The 26,202-nt window shown below is 36.4% G+C and overlaps 1 protein-coding gene across 1 annotated transcript in view; it reads right to left on the bottom strand.

The window, feature by feature from the left end:
• LOC112314506 (putative selection and upkeep of intraepithelial T-cells protein 1 homolog) overlaps positions 1–24,760 on the bottom strand; it is a 37,563-nt gene extending 12,803 nt beyond the window's left edge. Inside the window, exons 1-5 of the mRNA XM_045204157.2 lie at positions 24,654–24,760; positions 9,973–10,050; positions 7,957–8,301; positions 3,162–3,443; positions 99–203 (exon numbers count right to left, since the gene is read on the bottom strand). Of these exons, the coding sequence (XP_045060092.1) occupies positions 99–203; positions 3,162–3,443; positions 7,957–8,301; positions 9,973–10,050; positions 24,654–24,705 (862 nt within the window). The 5' untranslated portion in view covers positions 24,706–24,760. The remainder of the gene's footprint in view (positions 1–98; positions 204–3,161; positions 3,444–7,956; positions 8,302–9,972; positions 10,051–24,653) is intronic.
• Between the last annotated feature and the right edge of the window lie 1,442 nt (positions 24,761–26,202).

Raw genomic sequence — 26,202 nt, 5'->3', positions numbered from 1 at the left:
ACCCTCTTTGGCAAGCATAGCAGTGGGATACATTAAGATGCAAGTTTACACAGTTTTGTATGAACCTTCTCTAAGCATTTAATATATGAATGAAATACCTTTTGATCTGAAACTCAGAAGAGCATGCACAATGATTAAATATACCAAGAGCCATGAATTTATGCTTATTATTGTTGACCTATACTCCAATTTTAACAGGATATCTGAAAGAGAGAGCAGAAAGTCTTGATAAGTATGGCAGCAGGATCACAAAACTCCAATGGGCATGGGATATTGTTGCTAAGGAAGCAGGGTCTCCAGTTATGGCCCCATTACACTCTATACTACGCACTCCGAGCTCTGACCAGGGCTACTGGCCAGTGAAGCTGGACTAGGGGAAATCCCAGGACTGGGGAGTTATTGGATGAGAGTGGAACAGGATTGAATGGAGAAATAACTTTCTACTTCTTTTCTTACATTCCAGGGGGCAAATCTATGAAATAAGGAAAATTATAGGACAGGGTCCTGGGCACTACAATATATGGGGGGTTGAGGGAAGCCAATGGCTGTGGAACTGGATTAGATGTGCCCCTGGTAAAATTACAGAAAGTTTAAACAAAATGTAAGAGCTCCGAAACTCCAGAAATAAAACCGAAAAAGTTTTCTGACAGCCAGTGTTTAATGCCCTGTAGGTTAGGACCAATACGACAGAAAAATTCTCCCAGGAGTGAACATCCAATATCCTGATAAAAATACACTTTTTAAAAAGTAACGAATTTCTGAGTGGTGGTAAAGCAAAGAATTGCCCAAACTCCTCAAAGTTCAGACAATAGGGAAAATACAATTATCAGCATTTGCTCTATCGTTACTGCCAATCCCTGGTGACCTTGGTTTAAAAAGCTTTTTTATGTGACATATCATGAAAAGAGAAAGCATTGTTTCTGAGGGAATGAAGAAAGTGAACTTGGAGATAAACAAACAAACTGCAGAATAATATAGGTAATTTTCTCCAAATCTTGTAATTTTCAGGTGCAAAACACAAAATAAATAATCTCAATGTAGTAAACAAAAAAAAAAAAACAGATTGAAGTAAAGCAGGCTACCCTGGGGGCTTGGCACCAAACTATTGGAATTTGAGGGACACATGAATTTTAGGAACAACAAAAATTAACATGCAAAACTAACAGGCCCATTGTCAAGGCATCTCACTTACCCCTTACTTGCTATCACCAAGACAGAATTTGCTTTTTCATTTTAAGAAAGACTTCTGTTCAAATAAAAAATCAGCAAGGAAAGGGCATGGGACCCAAGGTTCTACATTTACACACCAGCCTCAACAACACTAATTAGGTTGGCCAGCCCGAGATTCGTGAATGACTCAGAATAGAAATGTCGGGTTGAGAGGGAAACCAAAAGTAAGTGTCCCATGAAGTCAAAGAGAGGATTGAACTTGTGAGTTGAGTCAGGGAGTTAATTTTGGATTACAAAGAGACCTAAGCAAGTAAAGTGAGGTTTTGATGAACAGGAGAAAGGGGCTCCCAAGATTTATTTATCAACTTCCTAAATATTCTTCCATGACTATGAGGAAAGAGGACATTTAGTAATTTCCCAAGGCTCAGCCCTTGGGAACTGGACCTAGTTAAAGTTACTTTCTTCTGTTCAGGAGTACTCTAACAATAAGGCTAAATTTGATCTGAGATCACATCCAAAGACCCTCTGGTAGACACTGATGATGCCTCTCAGGAAATATCCCCTCCTTCTTCTTTTCAGCAATAGTCCTCCTAGAAAAATGAAACCAAAATTATTCCCTGTCCCTATGTTAAGCAATACTGGGCCCAATCAATTTCCTGTTCTTGTGGTAAACAATTTTGGGGTTAGGCACATTTTCCTGCCCCTATACTAAGTAACCAAAAATGAACAGCAATAACTTGGCTACTGGCTCAAGGAAATACTTGCTTCTGGGAAATAAGACTGTGAGCCAACTAAAACAGGTTATTCAATAAAATGAATGATGGGCTCAACAAGACTCATTTCAAGGTCTTCATCTTATTGTGCTCACCAATCCAAAAGTATTATCTTATAAACTGAAAATTCCAACTAGTTTTTCACCTTGCAAGGCCGACTTAAAAATCACCCAGCAGAGGCTCTAAAACTAGAACTATCTTCCCCTAATTACCCATTTCAGAATGCTCTTAATGCTCTGTTAAGATCATGTTCTCTCAAACCGCATTAGGTCTAATAAACTTAGTTTTGTGTGATTGACAGGTTTTTCAGATCTTTCAGGAGATTGATGGTCAGCAGTCCATGTGAACTTGAATGTCTGAGTTACCCCAAAGAGTACAGCCGTGTGAACTATCTGACTATTCCTACTGCGCTTGAACTGCTGAGGGGGGAAGTCTTTAGAAGAACAGTTGAACTGTTGTCTTATCTAAAATGGACACTTTCACTCCTCCTACCTCTTGTCCTTTCCATCCCCCTTAATTTCTCTGGGGACTACAGCTAGTCACAGGCTGAAGCACAAAGAGCACAATTTTACAGTGTTCGCCTCTAAGCTCCCTGATCACAACCACCCTTTTCCAGGAAAAACAAAATGGCCTTGATAATGGGTGAGGAGCTCGGATCTAATCCTGGATATACCACTCATTGGTTGCAAGATCTTTATAACTGGCTTCTCTATCTGTCTATTTACTCACAAGGTAGTAATGAAGTCCACTCTTGACATCCCAAATTTTTATCTTAATTCTGCATATTGTTTTATCTCTTATAAAATCATTTTACTTGCAATATTTAATTTGAAATTCAAACAAAACATATATGTTACCATTTCCAAATGAGAAAAATCAATGGTCTTGAAGGTTGAGTGATGTCCAAGCTCACAAAGCTAGAAATAGTGGATCTAGTACTCAAATGACACATAGCACTTTTGAAGCCTTGAGATGCTAAACAGAATAAAAGCTTTTCCTCTAATTATTGTGATAACTTCCATTCCTAAACACAGCCCCCTTAGCATCTGGTGTTTTCCTTGTTCCCAGACACTTAATGAGGTTTAAATATTACATGTCTAGAGCAGTTCACTGTTTACAAAGCAATTTCACATTTATTGTTTCACTTAATTTAATCTTTAGTTTGTCACACTGATGAAAACCATTCTTCCTTGATAGAACTAAATCGCAAGCACTCACCTGGTAGGGCAATACCTGCCCTTTTCTCTTGACCAGTAACTGGGTTAAGCAAGCAGCAAGTGACAGGACCACGGGTGCCGTTTTGGAGAAGAACACTCATCTTCAGATGCAATAATCCGTCTCTATCCTCAGAGAAGATTTTTGATGAGGCTGGAATTGCATTCCCTCTGCTGTCTCTCCACTCCATGTGGACTTGGGGGAACCACCCTCCTGAGTGGCACTCCAGCAAGAGCTCTTTTGTGTCGGAAACCTGAACGTTAATCTGTATATCCCAGCCTAGAGCTGGAGGAAGAGAGAGAAGTGACATTCATTATTGATGTGGACTCAGGAATTAAGAAATAAATGTTCCTCCTCATTCTCTGATTTAATAGTGATGACCACAACTAGGGCAGGGACGATTTTCCAATCCAACCCTAGGTAGCAGGGCACCAAAAGTATTAACCATAGAAGAAATGATTGATAAATTAGACTTTATGAAAGTTAATAATTTTTGTTCACCAAAAGACATGTAGAATGTGAAAAAAGAAGTTACAGACTAGAAGATATTCACCATATGTCCAAGAAAGGAGTTGAGTCCAATATATATTTTTTAAAATATTAGAAATCAGTATGACAGAAAAACCTGGTTTTTAAAATGGGCAAAAAAAGCTGAAGAGGTATTTGATTTAATATATCTATATATCCAGATAACCAACAAGTACATGAAAAAATGCTCAACATCACCAACTACCAGGGAAATGATAGTATCAATGAGTACTACTGCCTACCAAAAAGTATGTCCAAGAATATTCATGGTAGTTTTATTCATAACAGCCCGAAACTGAAAGTGACTGAAATGCCCAGTCACAGCAGTGAGTAGTACAAAAATTGTAAAAGAACAAACTTTTGCCATTCACAATAACATAAGTGAATAATGGCAGGCAATTGTGTATTTAAATGTATGACGCCACTTATATCACGCTCCAGAAGAGGCAAAGCTAGTCTATCACGATAGAAGTTAGAGTAACGGTTACCTCAGTAGGAGGAGAGTGGTATTGACTAGAAAGGAAAGATGCAGCCTTCTCGGTGCTGGAAATAGTCAATATCTTGATCTGAAGGGTGAGTTAATGGGTGTTCCCATGCGTAAAAATTCACTGAGCTGTACATTTAACACTTGCACACTCTACTGATTGTAAAGTATACTTCAATAGAAAATTTTTTAATCAATATTAAAATCAAATTCCGCTGGGTATCCCCATCTCTAAATTGGCTATTTTGAAAATTTTATCATCTCTCTTTGAGCATGGAACCCTAATCAAGTTCTTTTGGGAAGTAGATAAGTATACAAATAATAAATAAGCATAATTTTTTTAAATAGAAATAATGCTTAGAGTTTTTGGCTGCCAGTCATGATGATAAGAAAATTTGAACCCATCGTCCCACTGAAGACAACCCAAATGTGGACGAAATACAAAAAGCATCTCCTAAAATTCACTCAAAGCTCTAATAAGATAAAGAGGGATTATAGGACCTGAGCGGGGCCAGGATTGGACTTCAGGGAGGGCTTAGCCATTTCTGCCTCTGCACATTTGCTTATAAGGGAGGACAGCTAATGATCCTGCGTTTCTTTTAGGGAATTTCTTCAAGACAAAGGATTGGAACCCAGAGGCTCAAAAGGGTGAAGATCCTGATACACTAACCCCACCCTATACCCAATTTGTTCCATCAGTTCGATGAAGTCTAATTAAAAGCCTAAAGATGTGTGTGATTTCACAAACTGATGCTAAAATTCTCATACATACTCTCGCACACGTGTGAAATTACATATGTGTAGTTTACTTAAATTGTTAGAGCGCTGCACCATTTGCACATCACGGCTTGAAAGCAGCCTGCATATTCCTTTTTCTTTTGTAGAGAGAGAGGACGAGAGAAGGAAACATCAACGTGAGAGAGAAAAACATTGATTGGTTGCCTCCCATGTGCTCCCTGATGGGAGGTTGAACTGCAACCTAGGTGCGTTCCTTGGATTGAACCTGCAATATTTGGTGCATGGAATGATGCTCCAACTCACTGAACTGCCCTGCCAGGGCCCTGCATATTCTTTAATAAGGTCAGGTAAAATAATTCCTGAAACATCTACATGAGGGAAAACACTGCAGCCACAGAAGGAATAGAAAAATTTTATACAGTAATATTAATTTCTTTAGTTCGTGTTATTAAGTAAAGAAAGCACATTGTAAAACAATGTATACAATATAATAGCATTTATTTTAAAAGATAGGGGTATATGTAAATATTATATACAGGTATATACACACATACACACACACATATATATACACTTGTATGTCTGTGTGTTTAAATATGCATCTACATGTGCATGTTTATATATATTATACATATAAATGTAAAATATCTCAGGAAGTTATATATAAGAAGCTAATCACATTAGCTGCCTGTGAGAGGTGAACTTCATAGCTATAAGATGAGAGCATATGGGAGACTTTTCAGCATGCATCCTTTAAATTATTAAATTTTGAATCTTGATGTTTTTATTCAAAAAGTAAATAACATTTTAGAAAAACAAAAAATAAAAAAACAAATCAGTTTTTGATGATCACAACCATAATCATTAAAATTTGAAACAATACCATCTCACTTAGAATCCCCCAAATATGACTAATGAATTTGGCAAGAACTTTATGGATAAATATATCAAATTTAACTGAAATATAAATTGAAATAAGATAAAGAAGGCTGATTAAATGTTCACTGATGTAATAAAGAAACATGGCAAATCTCTCTAAACTAGTTAATAAATTCAATTCCATTTCAATCGTATTTACTTAAGAAGGTTTAATTTTGTTATAACAACTCATACTATAAAGGGCTAAAGCGTTTTGAAGAAGGATAGCAAGATTGGAAAATATGCCCTATCATATACCAAGGCCCATAACTGTAATAATTTAAATAAAGCGGTACTGTACAGGGTGGCTCAAAAGTAGGTTTACAGTTGTTTGTATGGAAAATAAAACAATAATTAATAAATAATGATATAGGAATAAACTCTGTGTTTTGTATACTCACAACTGTAAACCTACTTTGACCTACTCTGTACTAGATACAGATAATTAGATCATTGTGACATAAAAGATTATAAAATTAAAAACTCATGAGAAGCAAGTAAAACTATAACCAGAGACATTGAAATAAAGAACAAACTGACAGTAGCCAGAGTGGAAGGAGGAAAGGGGATAATGGGAGAAAGAAGGGGAAGGGTCTTCAAGGAACATGTATAAAGGACCCATGGACAAATCCAAAGGGGGTGGGATTTGGGGGTGGGAGGTGGGGGTGGGTGGGGTGGGGGAGAGGGGTGGGGGGAAAAGGGAGCCAACTGTACTTGAGCAACAATAAAAAAATTTTAAAAACTCATGAGAAGGTTCATGTAGAGGTATGGTCTTGGTAAATGACGGAAGTGCCTTACAACTATTGGGAGTAGTCAGTAAATATATATTTTAATGTTGAAAGACATTATTAACTCAAAAAACACAAAAGCAAAATCCATATAGATCAATAACCAAATGTGAAAAAAGACCTTTAAAATGTTAGAAGCAAATATTTTTATAAAATGAAGATAGGGAGGGATTTCTTAACTGTGACACAAATTACAAGTCATAATTGGTAGACTGTAAATTTGATAATATCAAAATTATATCTGTGTAACATGCCACAATAAAAATGCTTTCTAAAAAGGCAATAGACAAAATAAATCAAAGAACTCAAATGTAAAATGGGTAAAAATAATAAACAGGCAAGAATCTAAAAGGAAAAATTGAGTCTCTAATATATAACAAAGAAAAATGTATTATTAATAAGGGAAACCAAAACTAAAATAAAAATTGCCAAAGTTTAAAAGCATGATAATTCCAAGTATTGGTGTAGATATAGCTTTTACATAGCTTGAGTCAATTATAAATTGATCTGATCATTTTAGTGGGCAATTGCCAAAGGAATTTAAAGATATTTGCACACGATGGCCTTGCCACTTAACTACCATCTGTGTATCTTTTTTTAATTTATTGTTCGAGTACAATTGTCTCCATTTTCACCCTACCACGCCCTCCCTACCCCACCTACCCCCACTTCCCACTCTCAAACCCACCCCCTTTGGCTTTGTCCATGTGTCCTTCATAAATGCTCCTTGATTTTAAAAGAACTCTTGCGCACAAATATGACAGTTTGACAAAGGAACGGAAAATTGTCTACTACTTTAATGTCCAATGATATGGGCATATGTAAATCAATAGTCATATATTTATGGTGTGGAATGCTCTACTTCAGTCAAAAATGGATTGTATCTATTTAAATCAGTATGGATTGATAATAAACATAAAATACTGAAAGTATAATCATGTCAATAGAGTATGTATAATGATACTATTGTGGAAAATTTAAAAACACACAAAACAATACTATCTATTTTTATGAATGCCTGTATGTAAGCCAAATGAGACATTATGAGTTTAATTAATGGCTACTTTTTGGAAAAGGAAAAAAGTGAATGGCACCATTGATGAATACAAAGGAGATTTTACTTGACCTGAAGTAACTATGACCAATTGTTAACTAAGTATCTTTGTAATTATATTATTCTATGTATTTTTCTATAAATTATATTGTTTCATTTTATTTAAAAGTTATAATTTGCTTTAAATGCCAAGAGACTTTTCCTCACGGCCCAGCATTCCTGAATTCTGGATCCTGAGTCCAGCACAGCACTGCCCAGGAAACCTGGAGATGACTCCTCTGTCCTTACCTGCTACCTTCAGATCCACAGTGGCCTCTTCAGTGGTGTCACCATCTTTAAAAAAACAGTGGTACTGCCCCCCATCAGAAACACTGACTTTGTAGATTCTGAGGGTCGTTTTGCCCTCTCCTAGGGCCTCTTTCAGGATCACTGTGTGATTCTCATAGTTCTGAATGTTTTCTCCAGAGAGTTCGTCCTCTTTCTTGTAAATGGAAACCGGTTGGTAGTGATCTCGATACCAGCCCACCTGCATGTGGTCTGCACTCTGTGGGGGGGACAGCTGGCAGCTGAGCTCAGCCTGTCCACCTACCATGACCACCTGGTGTCTGCTGGGGGTGCTCACAGTGAATTGCTCTGTGGATAAAGTCAGAGACCAAGGTTTTAGTCTAAAGTTCACAGAAGAATGCTTCCCTTATATCCTTCTGCTCTAGACCCATTGACCTTCTCTTTGGTTCTTGGTGCCAAGTCCTTTCTGACTCACTTACTCTCAGAGGTATCTTCTCTCTGAAAGCAGCACTCCACTCTCTGCCTCGTTGTCTCTCAAGTCCCAGCTTAAATGGCAACTTGTTGGAGAAATTCATTATGTCCACCCATTCAATATTTCTCCTAATCATACCTAAACATGTCTTCATAGTACATATAACCACCTGTTATTTTTATTTCTGTCATTTTCTTTCATGGCCCACTGATACGTAAGTCATGTAACAGCAGAGTTTTGTCTTATTCCCTTTTTAATTTCTCTTTATTATTCTCAATGCATAAAACATTGCCTGTGCACATTAGGCACTCTGTAAATACTTAATAAGGGGATGGAAGATACTCCTATTGTCTAGAGACGGGATGTGGACCACTACTGCTGATCAACATACTTTACTTATCCAATCTACTAGCTGCTTTTTTCAGCATCCAGTTTTGGTGGATTAAAGCATCCAGTTTTGATGGCCACACATTTTTTTATGTTTCTTCTACAAAGAGAAAGGGTCTACATCTCCTTCCCTTGAAATGGTTTTCTGAGAGTGCTTCGCAAATAGAATATGGAAGAAGAAAACCCGCAATAATTTCTGAGCCTATCTTAAGAAATGAGCAGCTCTCCTCCTCCCTTTGTTGTTGCTGTTGTTTGGTAACACTCTTTCTGGAAGCTGTGAGCTGCCAAAATGATGTCTTACTGTCCTGAACCCACCACAGCAGAAAAGCCACATGTTGACATGCCATTTGACAATCCCAGCTGACCCCAGCCTTCCAGCCTGCTCCACCAAAGCTAGATGTGAATGAAGTCACCTTGGGTCCCCCAGAGCATCCTGCCCACCAGGTGGATACACCAAGAGACCTCAGTCTATGTCACATGGAACAGAAGAATGCCCTGGCCAGAGTTCCTGAACTGTGAGATATAATAAAACGATTGTTATTTTAAATTACTCATTTGGGGAATAACTTGTTATGAAGCTATAGGTGACTATCACACAGCTCCTTCCCTACTCTGAGTTTTTGCTCCTTTTAACTCCACCAAATTCATTCCTGTCTCTGCCGACAAGGTTTATCCTTCCCGTTGTAAGGAATCTGAATTATCGGACTTAAAGCCCACTGCACAAAGGAAAATTTGTGGACAGACTCAGCTCACACCAACATCTTTATCTGAGGTCCTACTAAACTTATAGTTCTAAACTTATACTCACATAAATGATTATGGTTTTTTCTTAAACATAAGGGATATATTCATTATAATTTTTGCCAGTGAGAATTTGAGCCTCCGAGGGGGAGATAGTGGACATTTATCTGTCTCTTCTCCAAGGCACACCAGTGCAGCTCTGCGGCATGGGGTTGGGGCTGAAAAAGACAGTCACTGAAATAGCACTTCTTAATTATAAGTTGTTTTGAGACTCATTTCTACCCTCAAGACTTTAACATAAAGGGTGGAACCTGAGCAATATCAGTGAGAAAACTTCTTCATTTCCTTCAGTGTCATTTACCTCCACTGTCTTTCTTTATCGATGTGACACACCATGAAAAAGAAATAGATGACCCTACCTGAGGTGAGCACCATCTGTGAGAGCAGAATGGCCACAAAGTATCCGGATGTGCAGGAAAATGAAGGCTCCATCACAGCTGGAAAATGAAATAGCATTTCATTTGTGGGATCAGGCAGCAAGAATCATGGTGACACACACACACAAACAGGTAATTTTGAAATCCTGCCTTTTGAGAGAATTCCCTTTGATATGCAACCAAATGACTTAGTCAAACCACAAATTTCAGACCCATCGAGATCTCTTTTTCTCTTTCCTTCCTGTGCTCTTACCATGGCTCCTTGCCTTAGACCAGAGCACAAAGGTGTACAGAACCCAGGTATGCACATCCCCACATTTGCTTGGTCCATTCTGTCCCTTGGCCTGGGCCGCTTGCTCAGTAGAGAGCCCTGGCTGCTGCCTTTGAAATTGCCTCATTTCCTAAAGCGAACACTTGCATGCCTTCTGTGGGGGGATAGGCCAGCTTTAGCAAAACATTGATAAGCTCACTGTTATGGGCAGGGGCAGACCAGCCTGAATCCATGGAATTTCTAGCCTTACCCACCACTTCCACATTCAGAGGAAATGTCACATCAGGGAGGTGGGATCTAGATTCCTCAGTAGCTTCCCAGAAGGCCTAAGTAAAAATACTCATAAATGAAGGGATGTTAACAGGCAATAAGAATAAGCAAGCAGATAAATGCCACTCTTTTTTTGTTTTATTTTATAATTTTCCCCCTCACTTTTGGTGCCTAAATTGCATCCTCCCCAAATAAACTCTTAGTAATAAGTTTGGACTATTTTTTTAGAAATCCTAGATACAAAAAAAAAAAAAAAAAGACACTGCTAAGATATGGAGATAGGCATTAGCTTGATGGACTGAGGGACATATAAATATATATTGGTTTCATATATTCAACAGTTAAGCAAAGTCATATACATGAAGGGTCTCAAATATGTCAATAAATAAAATATTAGACTTTACCCACTAGAATACGGAGCGCCTACATGCAAATGTAGGCACTGCCATTCCATTTTCAGATTAGTGCTCTATCATACAAGAATATAAAATAATGGATTAAAGGAGAGAAAAGTTAAAGATTAGATGTCTCATGCAATGGTTTAATCTACCCATTAAAAAGAAAGTGGAATTGGAAAAAAATAGTACAGATGAAAGCAATGACACAGATTGGGGGGGTAGATATTTGTAAAACTTCAACTGATAAAAGAGCTCATATCCTGAATATATTTTTTAAATGTTTTAATTACACAAATGACTTTTAAGGCAGATAAGCCAAAAGAAAAATAGTCAAGAGACCTGAACAATTTCAATATAGAAAATATCCAAATATCAGTAAAGACAAGAAAAAATGTACAACCCATTAAGAATCAGAAAAAATGTTTATTAAAATCACAATGTAGTATTGCCACACCCACCAGAATGGAGACAATGGCAGAGGCTGACAATACCGAGTTTTGATAAGAATGTGGGGCCATACGGTATACGGGACATTCCTCGCGTTCATGGCTGGTTTGAGTGCACTGGCAGGATGGTACGGCAGTGTGTCCTTATCTGAGGGAAATACATTCCAAGATCCTAGTCGATGCCTGAAACTATGGATAGTACTGACCTCTATATAGCCTATTTTTTCCTATATGTGCATACACTTTACAGCTTCCTTTTGGTGTATCTGAATAGCCAGCACCACTACTCTTACATTTTAGGGCCCTTATTAAGTAAAATAAGGCTTACTTGAACAAAGCACTGTGATATCACAACAGTTGATCTATTAACCGAGAGTGCCACTAAGTGACGAATGTGTGGGTAGCATATACAGTTTGTACCTGCTGTACAAAAGGATGACTTAATGTCCCGGGTGAGATGAAGCAGGTCAGTGCAAGATTTCATCATGTTGCTCAGAATGGCATGCATTTTAAAACTAATGAGTTATTTATTTCTGGAATTTTCCATGTAATATTTTTGGACTGGGGTTGGTTGACTGTGGGTAACTGAAACTGCAGAAAGTGAACCACAGGTAAGAGGAGACTACTGTTTTGAAAGTACTTTAGCATCTTCCACTGGAGTTGAAAATACACATAGCGTATGATCCAGCAATTCTACATCTGGGTATATAATCAAAGAAATACATGAACATAGGAACAAGTGATATATGATAAACTTCGTGATGACATTATTGGTAAAAACTAAATTAAGAAAAATACAAATATTCTAACAATAGGCCTACACATATAACCCAAAATAATATCAATGTCTAACAAACAATTTCACAAACATAATGTTAATAACTGAGTCTTAATTAGTTTGTTAAAATCTCTTATCATTTATAATAATTTAGCTACATACTCTCTTGTGTTTTCTACATAGCAAATCTTATTTTTCTAAATACGTTTTATTTAAAAATTACTTGCATTTCTGCTAATAACAGAGTTAGCACACATAGCTTTTCAAAACTATTATTTATTAATAAAAGCAACAAAAATATAAAGTCCTCAGGGATGAATGTACCAAAAAATTTAAAAATTTTATTAACAAAATTATGACACTCTATTATAATAGTCCCTATTGGAAAATACTACATAATTATTCTAAATCCCAGAGACAAGTGTTTATGGACTAGAACATTCAGTATCACGAAGATATCAAATCTATACAAAATACTCTATAGAGTCAATGTACTTTCAGTCACAATTTTGACTTTTTTGGTTTTTTGGTTTGTTTTATGAATCTTAAAACAATGACTCTAAAACATGCATAAAACAGTGATGGTCCAAAAAGAGCTGAGATTCTTCTTCTGAAGAAAAATAATGTGAGAAAATCCGAGTTAAGTGATATCGAGACTTATTATAGAACTATTGCAATTATAAAGAATTGTGGTAGTAGTGTAGACATAGATGAATAGATAAATCAAAGTGGAGATCCCAATAACAGATCCAAACACCAGTGGAGGCCTGGTCCATGATAGAACTAGCCTTGCATGTCGATTAAGGAGAGCATCACTACTCCATGGATGGTGCTGAGACAACCACTTGGGCAAAGTGGAGATTCTGTCTATAAACCCTACAGAAGCCAAGTCAACGCTATCAAAGTGTTACATCGTTTTACAGGAATACACTTTCATGAAACTGGGAGATGGAAAAATGTCTTAAGCTGTGAATAAAATGGCAATGGAAAATATTAAATTCAGCTCCATTAAATTTAATAGTATGTTTATCCATAGACATTATAAAGAAAGTAAAATGGCAAGCCCTTATATAGAAGAATTTGAAAGACCTAGAAATAACAAAAGATCAATATCTAAAATATATTAATTACTTCTTATCCTATAACTCACTAGTTGTCACTTAACAGGAACAATTCTATGTTTTGTCCTTGGTAAAGAGCATCCAGTGTACACGGAGAAACTCAAGCAGTCGAAACAGAGTGCACGTTTCAGATTCTTTGCAGCTGGGTGAGGCTGTACCACTGTTTTCTGGCCAATGCTATGTAAGTAGAACTGTGAACAACCGTCCTTAATCCCTAAAGGCAGGAGGCACACCTTCTTCTCCTCCTCCCTGGGGCCAGACTGAATACCATCCTGATGGCTCTACCTCAGTTGTACCTTGAACCTTAAAGTGGAAACCATGGATTGAAGATGATGGAGCAGCAGAAGGAGTTTGGGTTCTTAAATATACAAAGTTGCCCCACCAACCTTTTTATATTGTTTAATGATGAGATTCATTGTCTTTTTTTTTTCTTGGATGGATTGGGATTGCAGTGACACAGTTGTTCAGCTTATTGTTATTCTTTAATGTAAATATAAGTACTATTTATACCTATTCAATATCTATCCTTATCTTTAAGGTTTTCTTAAAAAAGATCAAAGAAGACCAAAGACAAACATGTCAAGGCTGGCAGGTCAACTTCTCAAGGTTGTTAAAGACCTAGATTCCTACCAGAGATGTCCTGGAAGTACCCTCTCCACACCCTTAAACACCCACACTCCCCAATGAGTGTGTGCTGCGGCTTATTTTCCCAGTGTGAGAGGGAGGTGCATCCCCTCACAAGAGAAATCCAAAGGTGGCAACCCCACCCGGTGTGTGGGACTGTTTGTTCAAACTCGTTTTTGCCGTTAGTATTTACCAACAATCCTTAAGCAAGTACAAGTTTCAACTTGACTTGCCTCTCCTTGAAAATAGAACATAAAACACTGTTGTTTATGATGTATCACATGGTTTGAATCATTTAAATTTTCTATTATGAAAAATTACAATAAAGTGTCTTAATAGTATGTCAGGGAAGATTGTGAATGATCATTACAGTCTGTGAAAATGGGAATAGGAAGGACAGTCCTTATCTTAATAAGGGCTAGCTATAGACATCTCCATAAATATAGTGGGGAAAGAAACCTTTGGAATCTTACTTTTTAAGTCTAAAGTTTTTATCTAACACAATAATAAAATAAAGATATCAGTATAGTGTAAGTATTATAAAAGGATAAAATGAGTAAATGTGGATGATATAACTTACATCAAAAGTGATAAGAAAATAGATAAATACAAATAAATTTTTAAAATAGCACTCCTTTTTCTCCACTTTAATTAAGTCAGTTTAAATAATGCATGAGATCTCTTTGGAGTTTTAAAAATATTTTTATATACCTGAATAATTGGACAATTACATGATGTTCAGGGAGGGGAAATATTAACATTTTAAAGATAAATCACTTCATGTGTAGACTCAATATAATTCTAATACAATCCTAGCAGAATATTAGGAACAATAAAATATTTTAATCTCAAAATTATGTGAAAGAATTAATGTTTACTAACAGCTAAGATAATTATAAAACAACAGAAAGTTTTTCAAATTCACTGTACCAGATATTAATAAAGCCATAGTAAAAGAAAACACCCACAACCCCCCCCCCCCACACACACAGAGTGGTCTTGGTGCAAGAAAAGACAAATCCAAATAAAACATAATAGAGAGTCAAGAAAGCTAACTGTGATATTTGATATACGTGGTATAAACTGGTCTTCCTCCATTCGTCCCTCAGCCCCATCCTCACCCTTCTCCTTACTCTATAGCTTGCAGAGCTAACCTCCACCAAGTCAATCATCTGGGGCCCTTCCTTTCTCCACTATGGTTGGCATGGGCGGGAGACTAAAGATCTGGAAGAGAAAGAGGCCAGACTATCTCTTTCCAGCTCCTTTTGGTTTGGGCCTGCCCTTCATTCGATAGGCTCATTCTCTACAACTGCAGCTCCTGCTCATGGCCCATCCCCCGAGGTTCTGGGTCTCTCAGGCTATGGCAACAACACCACCATTTCATCCTTTGTTGCTCACGATGAGGAGTGAGAACTTATGTTACCCAGACCTGGAGGATCTTGTTAGCTCCTTATCCCAGTTACTCTTGAATAAACATTCCCTTCACTCAAGTATCTTCAGAATTTCATCTGAATCTGCCTGTTGTTCCCTGCCACAACACTGAGACAAATAGAATTACGTATTAATTGAAAAAGGATAAATTCTTAAGGAAAATTGGCTCACTTCATGAAAAAATGTAAATAAAACTCAGGATAATGTCTTTTTGACATTGAGGTGAAAAGGATTTCTTAAGTTACCAAAGTACAAACTATATGGAAAAATTTTATAACTTCAAATTAATTATCTATGCTAAATTAGGGGGGCATTACAGACAAAACAGATCTCTGACATGCTGGGAAGATATTTTCAAACACTAATAAGAGTAAAGGATTTACCTAGAGCTATAGAAAATGCCTGTAAATCATACAAGAAAAAGACAGAAAATTTAACAAGTAAATTGTTAAATTATGTGAATGAGAAATCCACCAAAGGGTAAAACTGAATAGCTAAACCTGTATAAAGAAGTTCATAATCTCACTAGTAATTGGGTAAATGTAAAAGTATTTTAAAAAGAAGATGCAATTTTTCACCCATTGAATGAGCAAAATAAGAAGTTTAGTATTGAGTATTGATAAGGATTGAGAAAATGGGAGATAACATTCACTGCAAGTAAGAGTGAACACAAACCCATTTATTTTGAAATGTAATCTATTACTTTAGTGTTAAATTAGAGATTCATATATATATGTGATATACAAAGGAGATATTTGGATATATACCTCAAGAAACTCTTTCACAGATGCCCATGTAGACATGTAAGAAAAGGTGTCTCACAGTTCATTTTGTCAAACTGGGTAAAAATGGGACACATTAAATATAAAGACACAGAAAGATTAAAAGTAAAAAATTGGAATAAACATATCATCTCAACAGCAAGCATATTAATTAATATCTTACTATATTACTATCAGACAACATAGACTTTAGGACAAAATATTAGTGACATAATAAAAAAGAAAGAACACTTCATAATAAAAATGTGGCAATGAATGGATTCTCCTAATTAACGAGATTTAAAAGACATGAAGCAAAAACTGGCCAAACTAAAAAAAGAAAAAGAAATAGACAAATCTTCAAATATAGTTTCAGATTTTAAGTCTCTACTTTCAGTAATTGACAAGAAAAGTAAAAATAAACAAGATTTTTAAAAGTCTATTAAAGTGTAACACTCTATTTATAGAAGGCCATACCCAGAAACTAAACTACATTCAGAATATTTACCAAGATAAATCAAATAGCAAATCATAAAACAAATCACAATCAACTCCAAAGAATTAAAATCCTAGGGAATATGTTCTTTTACCACAGGGAATTAAAATGGAAACCACTTGTTTTAATCTAGAATATAGCCAAATAATTGAAATTTAAGCAACACATTACCAAATAGCCCATGTGTCAAAAGAGAAATTAGAAAATATTATCAACTGAATAAAAATTAAAACACGGAACTTCAATATATGTGAGATGAAACTAAGGCAGAGTTTAGAGAGAAAATTGTAGCTTTAAATGTTTATGAAAAAATAAAAACAACAAAAAGGGTGAAATCCATGTCTAAGCTTCTACGTTATAAAGCTGGAAAACAGAAACAAAATAAACTTTAACAAGGCAGAAGAAATTAAATAAATACAAAACTGGAAATCAATGAAATAGAAAATAAGCAAAAGAGAAAATCAATTAAATACAAAGATGGTTTCTTGTAAAGATAAAATTGATAAATTTTTGGTAGGATAGCAAAAAAAGTGTGAGAAGGCAAAATGCCAATATCATTTATGAAAAGGAGACATTCCAACAAAAATTAAATAAATCGTAAACATCTATATACCATTAAATTCACAATGTAGATTAAATGGGCAACTATTTTGAAATAAAACTGATACACAAATATGAAATATGAATAGTGTATATTTATTGAATAATTTGTATTTATAATTAATTTTTTTTCTTTTTCTATTGTTGTTCAATTTCAGTTGTCTCCATTTTTCCCCCATTATTTTCCCCCACCCTACCCACTTCCACTGCCCACCTTCAGTCTTCCCCCCCTCAACCCCATTGTCTTTGTCCATGGGTCCTTTATACAAGTTCCTTGATGACTCTTCCCCTTCTGTTCCCCATTATATCCTCTCCCTCCTCCCCTCTGGTTACTGTCAGTTTGTTCTTTATTTCAATATCTCTGGTTCTATTCTGCTTGTTTGTTTTCTTGATTAGGTTCCACTTAGAGGTGAGATCATATGGTATTTGTCTTTCATTGCCTGGCTTATTTTACTTAGCATAATGCTCTCTAGTTCCATCCATGCTGTCGTGAAGGGTAGGAGTTCCTTCTTTCTTTCTCCTGCATGGTATTCTATTGTGTAAATGTATCACAGTTTTTTGATCCACTCATTTACTGATGGTAACATAGGCTATTTCCAGCACTTGGCTATTGTAAATTGTGCTGCTATGAACATAGGGGTGCATAGGTTCTTTTGAATTGATGTTTCAGGATTCTTACGATATAATCCTAGATTTTCTTCCATAGAAAACTAACAGCTCACTAGTTTTACTAGTGAATTTAATCAAATCAAACATTTAAGCAATAAAATAATAAGAAAACATACAACCTTCTAGAACAACTGATTTATTAGGCCATCATTACCCTCCCATTAAAATCAGTCAAGAATTTTACAACAACAAATAATGGACTAGCAGGAGCCAGGCTTTTTATAATCTAAAAAGGGAGGTACAGATATGGAAACAGAAAAAGCTAGAATAGATTGCGTGACATTGTGTTGGAGTCAGAGTAATTGATATAAAGTCATGGATTTTAATGTAGATATGTATAGAGAGATGATAGAGAATAAATGTAGAATATATATACATATACGTATATCTGTCTGTCTGTATATAGGAAGCATTTATTTTAGGTTTAACACGAAATCATACAAATAATATTTGTAGAAACACAAATCCAGATTGAGTCATAACATAGATAGCAAAGGACAAAGTAAAAACAAAGAAAATTATTGGTTGAACATAGTCATTTACATAATCTCAGATAATATTCCCCATGAAACAGTTATTCATAAAAATGAGGGAAATATGTAAAATACATTTTTACAATGGAGAAATATGGCTGACAACATTTTAATCAAGTGATCAAATTTCCTACCAGAAATAGGATAATTCAACATCATGTTCTACCAGACACAATGCAATGAAAATAACACAGTATATTAATTATGTTGTATTTCAGCCTAAAATAATTAACTTGAGTCTAATCAAAAAGAAACACCACAGAGCCCTGGTTAGCTGGTTTAGTTGGTTGGAGCATTGTCCCATACACCAAAAAGTTGCAGGTTCGATCTCTGGTCAGGACACATAACCAGGTTGTGGGTTTGATCCCCGGTCAGGGTGCATACACAGAAGGCAACTGATTCATGTTTCTATCTCACATCAATGTTTCTTTTTCTCTCTTCTCTCTCTCTCTGTCCCTCCCCCACCTCCCTCCCTCCCTTCTTCCCTCCCCCCACAGTCTCTCTCTCTTTGGATGAGGACTTAAAAAGAAGAAGAAAAAAATCACATACCCAAATTGATGAATATTCTACAAAATGACTGTCCCATAATTATCAAAAATGTCCAGGTCATTAAAGTGAAGGAAAAACTGAGGAATTTTCCAGATTTAAAAAGGCTAAAGAGCCATGAAAAGCAGGTACTATACATAATCGTGGATTAGATTCTTTTTCTGTAAAGAACTTTATTGGGACAATAAAACTTTTATGGAGTCTCTGGGCATATTGGTTCTTGAAACACTGATGAAAGTTGGAAACTGTTTCAAATTTTAGGTAATAAGAAACTGTCACTTTCACCCTAAACCTAAGAATGCTGGTAAGTTATGAATGATAGCTTTTTAAAGCCCACAAGAGAGCTAAGGACTCACAGAAACCTAATGAACTAAATTTCAGAAAGAAAAAAAGCTTACTAGGTGAAAAGAGACCCATTTCTACTTTTTTTTCACTTCTGGTGGCATTTTTCAGTGGAAGAAAAATCTGTCATAGGTAGTACTAAGGCAAAATAAGCTAAACTTTTAACAGTCATATGTGGGCTGAGCTGACACATTAAAATAGCTCTTGCCACAGAGCAAGTCTGTATACATCTCCAATTCTTTCCCATGGGAATTCAATTAGTGCATAACAATGTTATACCAAAGACTGGAGACAGGGCATAAATGGTGAGAGAGATCCACTGAGGCAGGTAGGATGTCCCTCAAGTATAAGACAGTGGCTGCTGACGATTGAGGGAAAGGTAGGAGATATGAGAGAATTCTTCCTAGAGACTCCTTTATCAATAGCATTACATTGGCCTTCTAATAGCTGGGTGCAGGGAAAGAGGGTGGTGAAAGATCTCCTAAGAAACAGAGCAGCTAAATTATGACAGGAGAGCAAAAAGATTTCCCAAATGAACCAAAAAGCTGGCTGTGGAATGTAAAGCAAGGAAAGAGCTCTCAGATATCAGGAAGAGGACAACTGGCTTGTAAAGCACAATGACAGCTCATACAACTTGCTCTCAGGCTCCTATTAAAGGACATTCCTGACCCCATTCCCAAAGCACTTCAAGTAAGTAATGAAACTGAATGGAAAAAAAAAAAGCTGAAATTGCCATGATGCACCTCAAATACAAACTAGATTAATTTAGCCCCCCATATTAGAAGCCTGACTGAAGAAGAAACATATCTTCCTATGATTAAATTTAGCATTCAGTTCTTAGAATTAGCATATCATTGTCTGATATACAATATATTTTCAAGACATGAAGAAGCAATAAAATGTGACACATTATCAAGAAAGGAAAGAAACAGTAGAAGCAGACCCCAAGATGGCTCACGTGTTTGCTTTACAACTCAAGAACTTTAAGACAATTACGATGAATATAATAAAATATCTAGTTAGAAAAGTGACAATATGCATGAACAGAGGGAAATTTCTTCAGAAATATGGATGCTAAAGACCAAAATGGAAATGCTAAATATAAAACATGATATTCAATAGAAAGACTTAATTTCAATGGGTTGACAACAGACAGGACACCACAAAAGAAAGGACCAGTAAACCTGAAGAGAGATCACCAGAATACAAATTGAACTTAAAAGATGAGAAAAAGTTTTAAAAAATGGAACAGGGCATTTACATTAACAGAATAAAGGACAAAAATCATGATCATCTCAACAAATGCAGAAAAAATTACTTCACAAAACTCAACACAACAAAAACTGTCAAAACTTGAATAGAAGAAAATGCTCTCATTCTGACAAAAGGTATCTACAGAAGACCTACAACTAATGTCATAACTAAAGATGAAACATTAAATGCTTTTCCTTTATGATGGAGACATACAAGGACGCCTGTGCTTATTACTTCTATTTAAAAATGTACTTATCCTATCCAGTGAATAAAGCAAGAGTAAAGGCATAAAGATCACTGATGACATGAATATATGTATTGAAAAAAACATGAAATCTACAAAAAAACCTCCTAAGGCTAATAAATTTAATAAGGCTACAAGAACTAACATCAATAAATTAAAATTTGCAAACTGCAATTAGAAAATTAAATTTTAAAAATACAGTGGAGGGTGGAGGGATTCAGGAAAAAGGAAAAAGGACTCATGGACATGGACAACAGTGTGGTGATTTTGAGGTGGGCATAAAGGGGGCTAAATGATAATGAAAAAAATACAATAAAATTTTTAAATTTTTTTATTGCAAAGACCTTTTTTTATTGTTGCTCAGTTACAGTTGTCACAATTTTCTCCCATTGCTTTCCCCTTCCCTACCCACCCCCAGCTCCTACAGTCAATCCCCACGCTGTTGTCCGTACGCATGGGTCATTTATACCTGTTCCTTAATTAGACCCTTCTTTTTCTTTTCCCCTTTATCCCCCTCCCTCCTCCCTTCTGGTTGCTGTCAGTCTGTTCCTTGCTTCCATGCCTCTGGTTCTATTTTGCTCATATGTTTGTTTTGTCATTAGGTTCCACTTATAGGTAAGATCATATGGTATTTGTCTTTCGCCGCCTGGCTTATTTGAAACTAAAAAGAAAAAGAAAAAAAGAATACACAACTAACCTGAAAATCCCCATACATTTAAAAATGTAAAACAAAACCACCTTCTAAATAACCCATGAGTCAAAGAAAAAAATCATAGTGGAGAAAAATACAGTTACAATAGCATAAAAATTAAACATAGAAATACATCTAATAAAGTAAGTATAGAATTTTCACAATGAAAATTACAGAACATCTTTAAGCACAATTAGAGAAGACTCATATGAGTAGAGAGGTGTATTATGGCCAGAGATTGAAAGACTCAGTATTGTTTACAGTCCTTACTTTCAAATTTATCTATAAACTAAACTTAACCTAAAAATTCAAGCAAGGTTTTTTTTAAGAAAATTACATAGTGCATCAAAATTATATGGAAAAAGTCCAATAATTTTTAAAAGAACAGAGTTGGAGACCTAACTCTATTTAATCTCAGGATGTATCACAAAGCTATCATCAAACCAGTGTTGTACGGACAGAGGGATAGATGTGTATATTGATAACTGATTTTTGATAAAGTTTCAAGGTACAGAAAACTTGGGTCTTTTTCAGGGCTCTCTTCTATTTCATCAATCTATTCGTGCACTTGACAGTGTGAGCACTCTCTCTTTATCAGTGTATACTGAGCTTTGAAATCAGATTGTCCAACTGAGTTCTTCATTTCTAAGAATATCTATGTACATATCTATAGATTTGAGGTAAAGTCAGACCATTTTCTACAAATAGCTATTCACCTCCAGAAAGCCAGCTTCTGGCTTGCTCCTGGGCTCTGGTAGAGACTAAAAGCCCCATAATGAGACACTAGGTGACCATAGAGAAGAAGACTGGTTCCTGAACACCAGCTGATAGACTGGCCAACTGGTCAGAGTCTTGAGATGAACTGAGTAGGAAGATTAGTGACAGGCACTCTGGTAAATTTCACGGGCGAATGCACCTCTCGCAATGAACACAAAGTATGAAAATACTCTTGAATTATTTGCATGGTTATTCAAAGTTGCCGATTACAGAGAAAACCCTTAATAATCAAGTGGACAAGACGCCCCATTCTGTGGATGTGAATCAGCTTTTTTTGTGGGAGCAACACTGGTATTTGTTTAATGGGCTTATGCACAAAATAGCCATGGTGGTGGGATGAGGCTGATGCATGAGCTCAACAAGCTGGATTTTCCCTGCACAGTTTCTGCCTACCGGCGCCGCTGATTTCCCAACTGCCAACGTCAGGGATTAAACATTAAGCCCCTTGTTTTCAACTATTCCCCTGGATGAGAAACTATTTTCCACTAATTGATTATGTTGGACCTCTGCCACCATAGAAAAATGGCAATTTGTCCTCACAGCATTGGATCATTATCTCATACATGTGTTTGCCTTCTTTGGCTGCAGTGCCTCTGCCAGCATCACCAAGAACGAGTTTATAACAATGCTTTATTGCCATCATGGTGTTCCATAGAAATAGTTTTTCGTTGAGGAACTAATTTTACCATGAAAAGTGCAGTAATGAGCTCCCACTTATGAAACCGACAGATCATACCACATATTGCTTTACACAGAAGCAGCTGGTCTTATAGATGGGAGCGTCCTGTTGAAGACTCCAGGGTGGTGCTAGTTGGAAAGCACCATCAACAAGGCTGCAACCCCACCCCGTAAGAATCAGTCTATCTTTGAATCAATGACATATGCGGTGCTATGTAATTCCATTGCCAAAATACATAAATTCAAGACTCAAGAGACACAAGTGGGAGAGGTTCTTTTTACTATCATACCCAATAGTCCATTCATTATACCCTTGCTTCCCATTCCCATAATTTGGAGCTCTGTCAGTTTAAAGGTCTTCTCAAGGGAGGAATAACTTCACAAATGTGAGCAATAACTGCCTGGTAACATGGAAGCTGAGACTGCCACCTGGCCAATTTGAGCTCACTCATAGGTGAAATCTAAAGAATAAAATTTTAAAAACCCACAAAACTAAAACAGACTCAGACTCAGAGAAAAGACTGATGGTTGCCAGAGAGGAGGGGTGTTGGGGAACTGGGTAAAAAAGGCGAAGAGATTAAGAAGTACAAATAGGTAGTTACAAAATGGTCATAGGGATGTAAATTACAGCATAGGAAATACAGTCCATAATGTGGTAATAACTCTATCTTGTGCCAGGTGGCTACTGGAAATATCAAGGGCGTTACTTTATAAAGTGTATGATTATCTGTCAACTATGCTTCATACCTAAATACTAAATTCTAAATAATATTGCCTGTAAACTATAATTGAAAAATAACATTTAAAAAGAAGCCAAAAAATAAAAATAAAAAAGCATGCCCCTATTTTATTATATATATTTCTTACATATACAGTATGTATTTTGTATATTATATATATTTCTTTACTATTCATTTATACATCCCCACTAAGAGAGCATGAATGTATCTCTAATGGCCTGCCATTAAATCATCACACTGTGGCACCTTGACACCTGGCCTTTCAAGTTTCACCTTAAATCTGAGGGAGACCCTCAGGAAAAATCAGAATGAATTATTGTCTTAAAGAGGAATGTGTATCCCTTGCTCTTATCCTGAACCTGGAAACACTCCCCTGCACTTCCTGTTTCTATTAGTGTTTATAACCTATCTGACAAAATTGTTTCTTCCATCTGCTTTTCCCAGAAACTATTTGCTTCTGAACTCATCATGGGAACCAAATAGTTTATCTCTGTGAGCTTTCCCAAAATGGGCCACTAGCAAATTTCCCTTCTTAGGGCAGAGCAGCAGCCAACATAGTAAGAAAAAATAGGGTTTTTTCCCTTCGTTTTATATTTTTTCATTACTGTTATTCTATTACAGTTGTCCCAATTTTCCCCTTTTCCCTTCTCCACCTAACCGCCCCCCTCCCCACTCCCACAGTCAGTTCCCACACTGTTGTTCATGTCCATGGGCCATTTATACATGTTCTTTGGTTGATCCCTTTCCCTTCTTTCCACCATTACCCACCTCACCCCTCTTCTCTGACAGCTGTCAGTCTGTTCCATGTTTCCATGTCTCTGGTTCTATTTTGCTCGTTAGTTTATTTTGTTCACTAGATACATCTTATAAGTGAGACCATATGGTATTTTTCTTTTACTGACTGGCTGTGAAAAAATAGATTTAAAAAAAAATACAGAATGGAACCTGAAAATCGTCACTGCTAGAATAGAAGAGGAAGATTAGACTACTCACCTCTATGTGACTTAATCCATGCAAAATTTGAATAAATTCTTGCTCCCTTCATGCTGCCAGAAACACACTATAGCTGTTGCAGCCATGTGATGAGAACGAAGCAAGGCAGAACTGCACTGAAACCAGCTTGCTCACGGTGGTGATTCAAATGCGCAGACTCCGGTCAAGCCAAGACAAGTCACCACCAGCAATGGGAACAGCAGCATAAGTATGTCTAAGTATCAGCCAAATTCCTAAATGAAGGAAATCCCCAGTCAAATATCACCTTACAAAATTCAATTTTGTTTTTTTTCTGTGATAATTCTTTCTTCCGAAATTATAAGTATCATCGTCATTGTTTTCTGAAATCTTAAAGAAATTAAAATAATCCTCACATTTGGGTAAAAAGAAGGAATTACTCAGAGAAGAGACTTGCATCTGACTCCTTGTTAGTTATAATCAAGAGGTTAGCAGAGATTAGTATTTTGTAAGTTAGAGTCCAGAGTGAGGATGTAGCTTTTCATCAGTCCCTGAGGGTGGGCACTATGTTTGCCCAGCAGGGACCCCCATGATTCACACTTTAGAGCATCTCAGTGTATAACATGGTCACACTCAAACACACATTTTCCCCTTTTGCAGCTTGGACCAGTATCTTGCTTATGTCCAAACAGGATGCCCCAGTCTCTTAATAATGAGTTATTAGAGATTTCTACTGTCAGAAAACCCATCAGACTCTAGACAACAGCCACCAGCAGTCCCTGCTCCACATTTCAAGAGCCCTGTTGGGAATGAGATCAATTCAGCATTGGTTGTTATCACGACAAAGCACGGAGGGAATCAGGTCTCAGTGAGATAAAAGACCAGTTATAGTAGAAAAGTGTGTGAGAAAGACTGAAGGTATACAGATACGGGCAGAAATAAATATTTTTTATTCTAAGATTTTAAACAAGTGAAATAGTTTTTGGTGATGACAAGTGAGGTCTAAGAAAGCTAATAAATAACAACTGTTTATCACTGATAAAATTGCTGACTTAGTTTAAGAACCTAATGGGCTTGTTAACACTCCCTGGTCACCCATCCTTCCTACTCCTATTAACCTGGGACCACCTGAAAAGAAATTGGTGTTTTAAGAATAAGTATACTCTCTAGAATTTCATACTAGTCTGAGTTTGGAAAAGAAATTAAATCCCTATGGCCACTGACTTTTGACAAATTGAATCCAAACAAATTGAGAAAAATCTGGGCTAATGCTGTCACCAACCAGCCATAACACCTTCTCTTCTTTTGATGGGAGGAGTACAGTTGTGGAGCAAGAGACTAGGAGTGTTGGGGTAAATTTTCTTTTTGTGGAAATCACAGGAATGGTTTCCTTAAGTAAGTCTCTTTTTTTTTGGTTGAAATATGTAAAATGAGTTTGTGGTAAGTGGCGAGGGAGTTTTACAGAACATGTTTTTCTCTTAAACTAACAGGATAAAGGACATTGCTGTGGTATGAGTGGCTAAAGAAGAGTTCGGGTGAAAGTTTTGGGAGTGAAGGTCAAAGAACTTTGAAACTAGGGCTGTTGGATGAC

Source organism: Desmodus rotundus, chromosome 3 (assembly GCF_022682495.2).
Source record: "Desmodus rotundus isolate HL8 chromosome 3, HLdesRot8A.1, whole genome shotgun sequence".
NCBI lineage: Eukaryota > Metazoa > Chordata > Mammalia > Chiroptera > Phyllostomidae > Desmodus > Desmodus rotundus.
The sequence above is the reverse complement of the archived record's forward strand: the minus strand, read 5'-3'. Positions and strand labels throughout refer to the sequence as shown.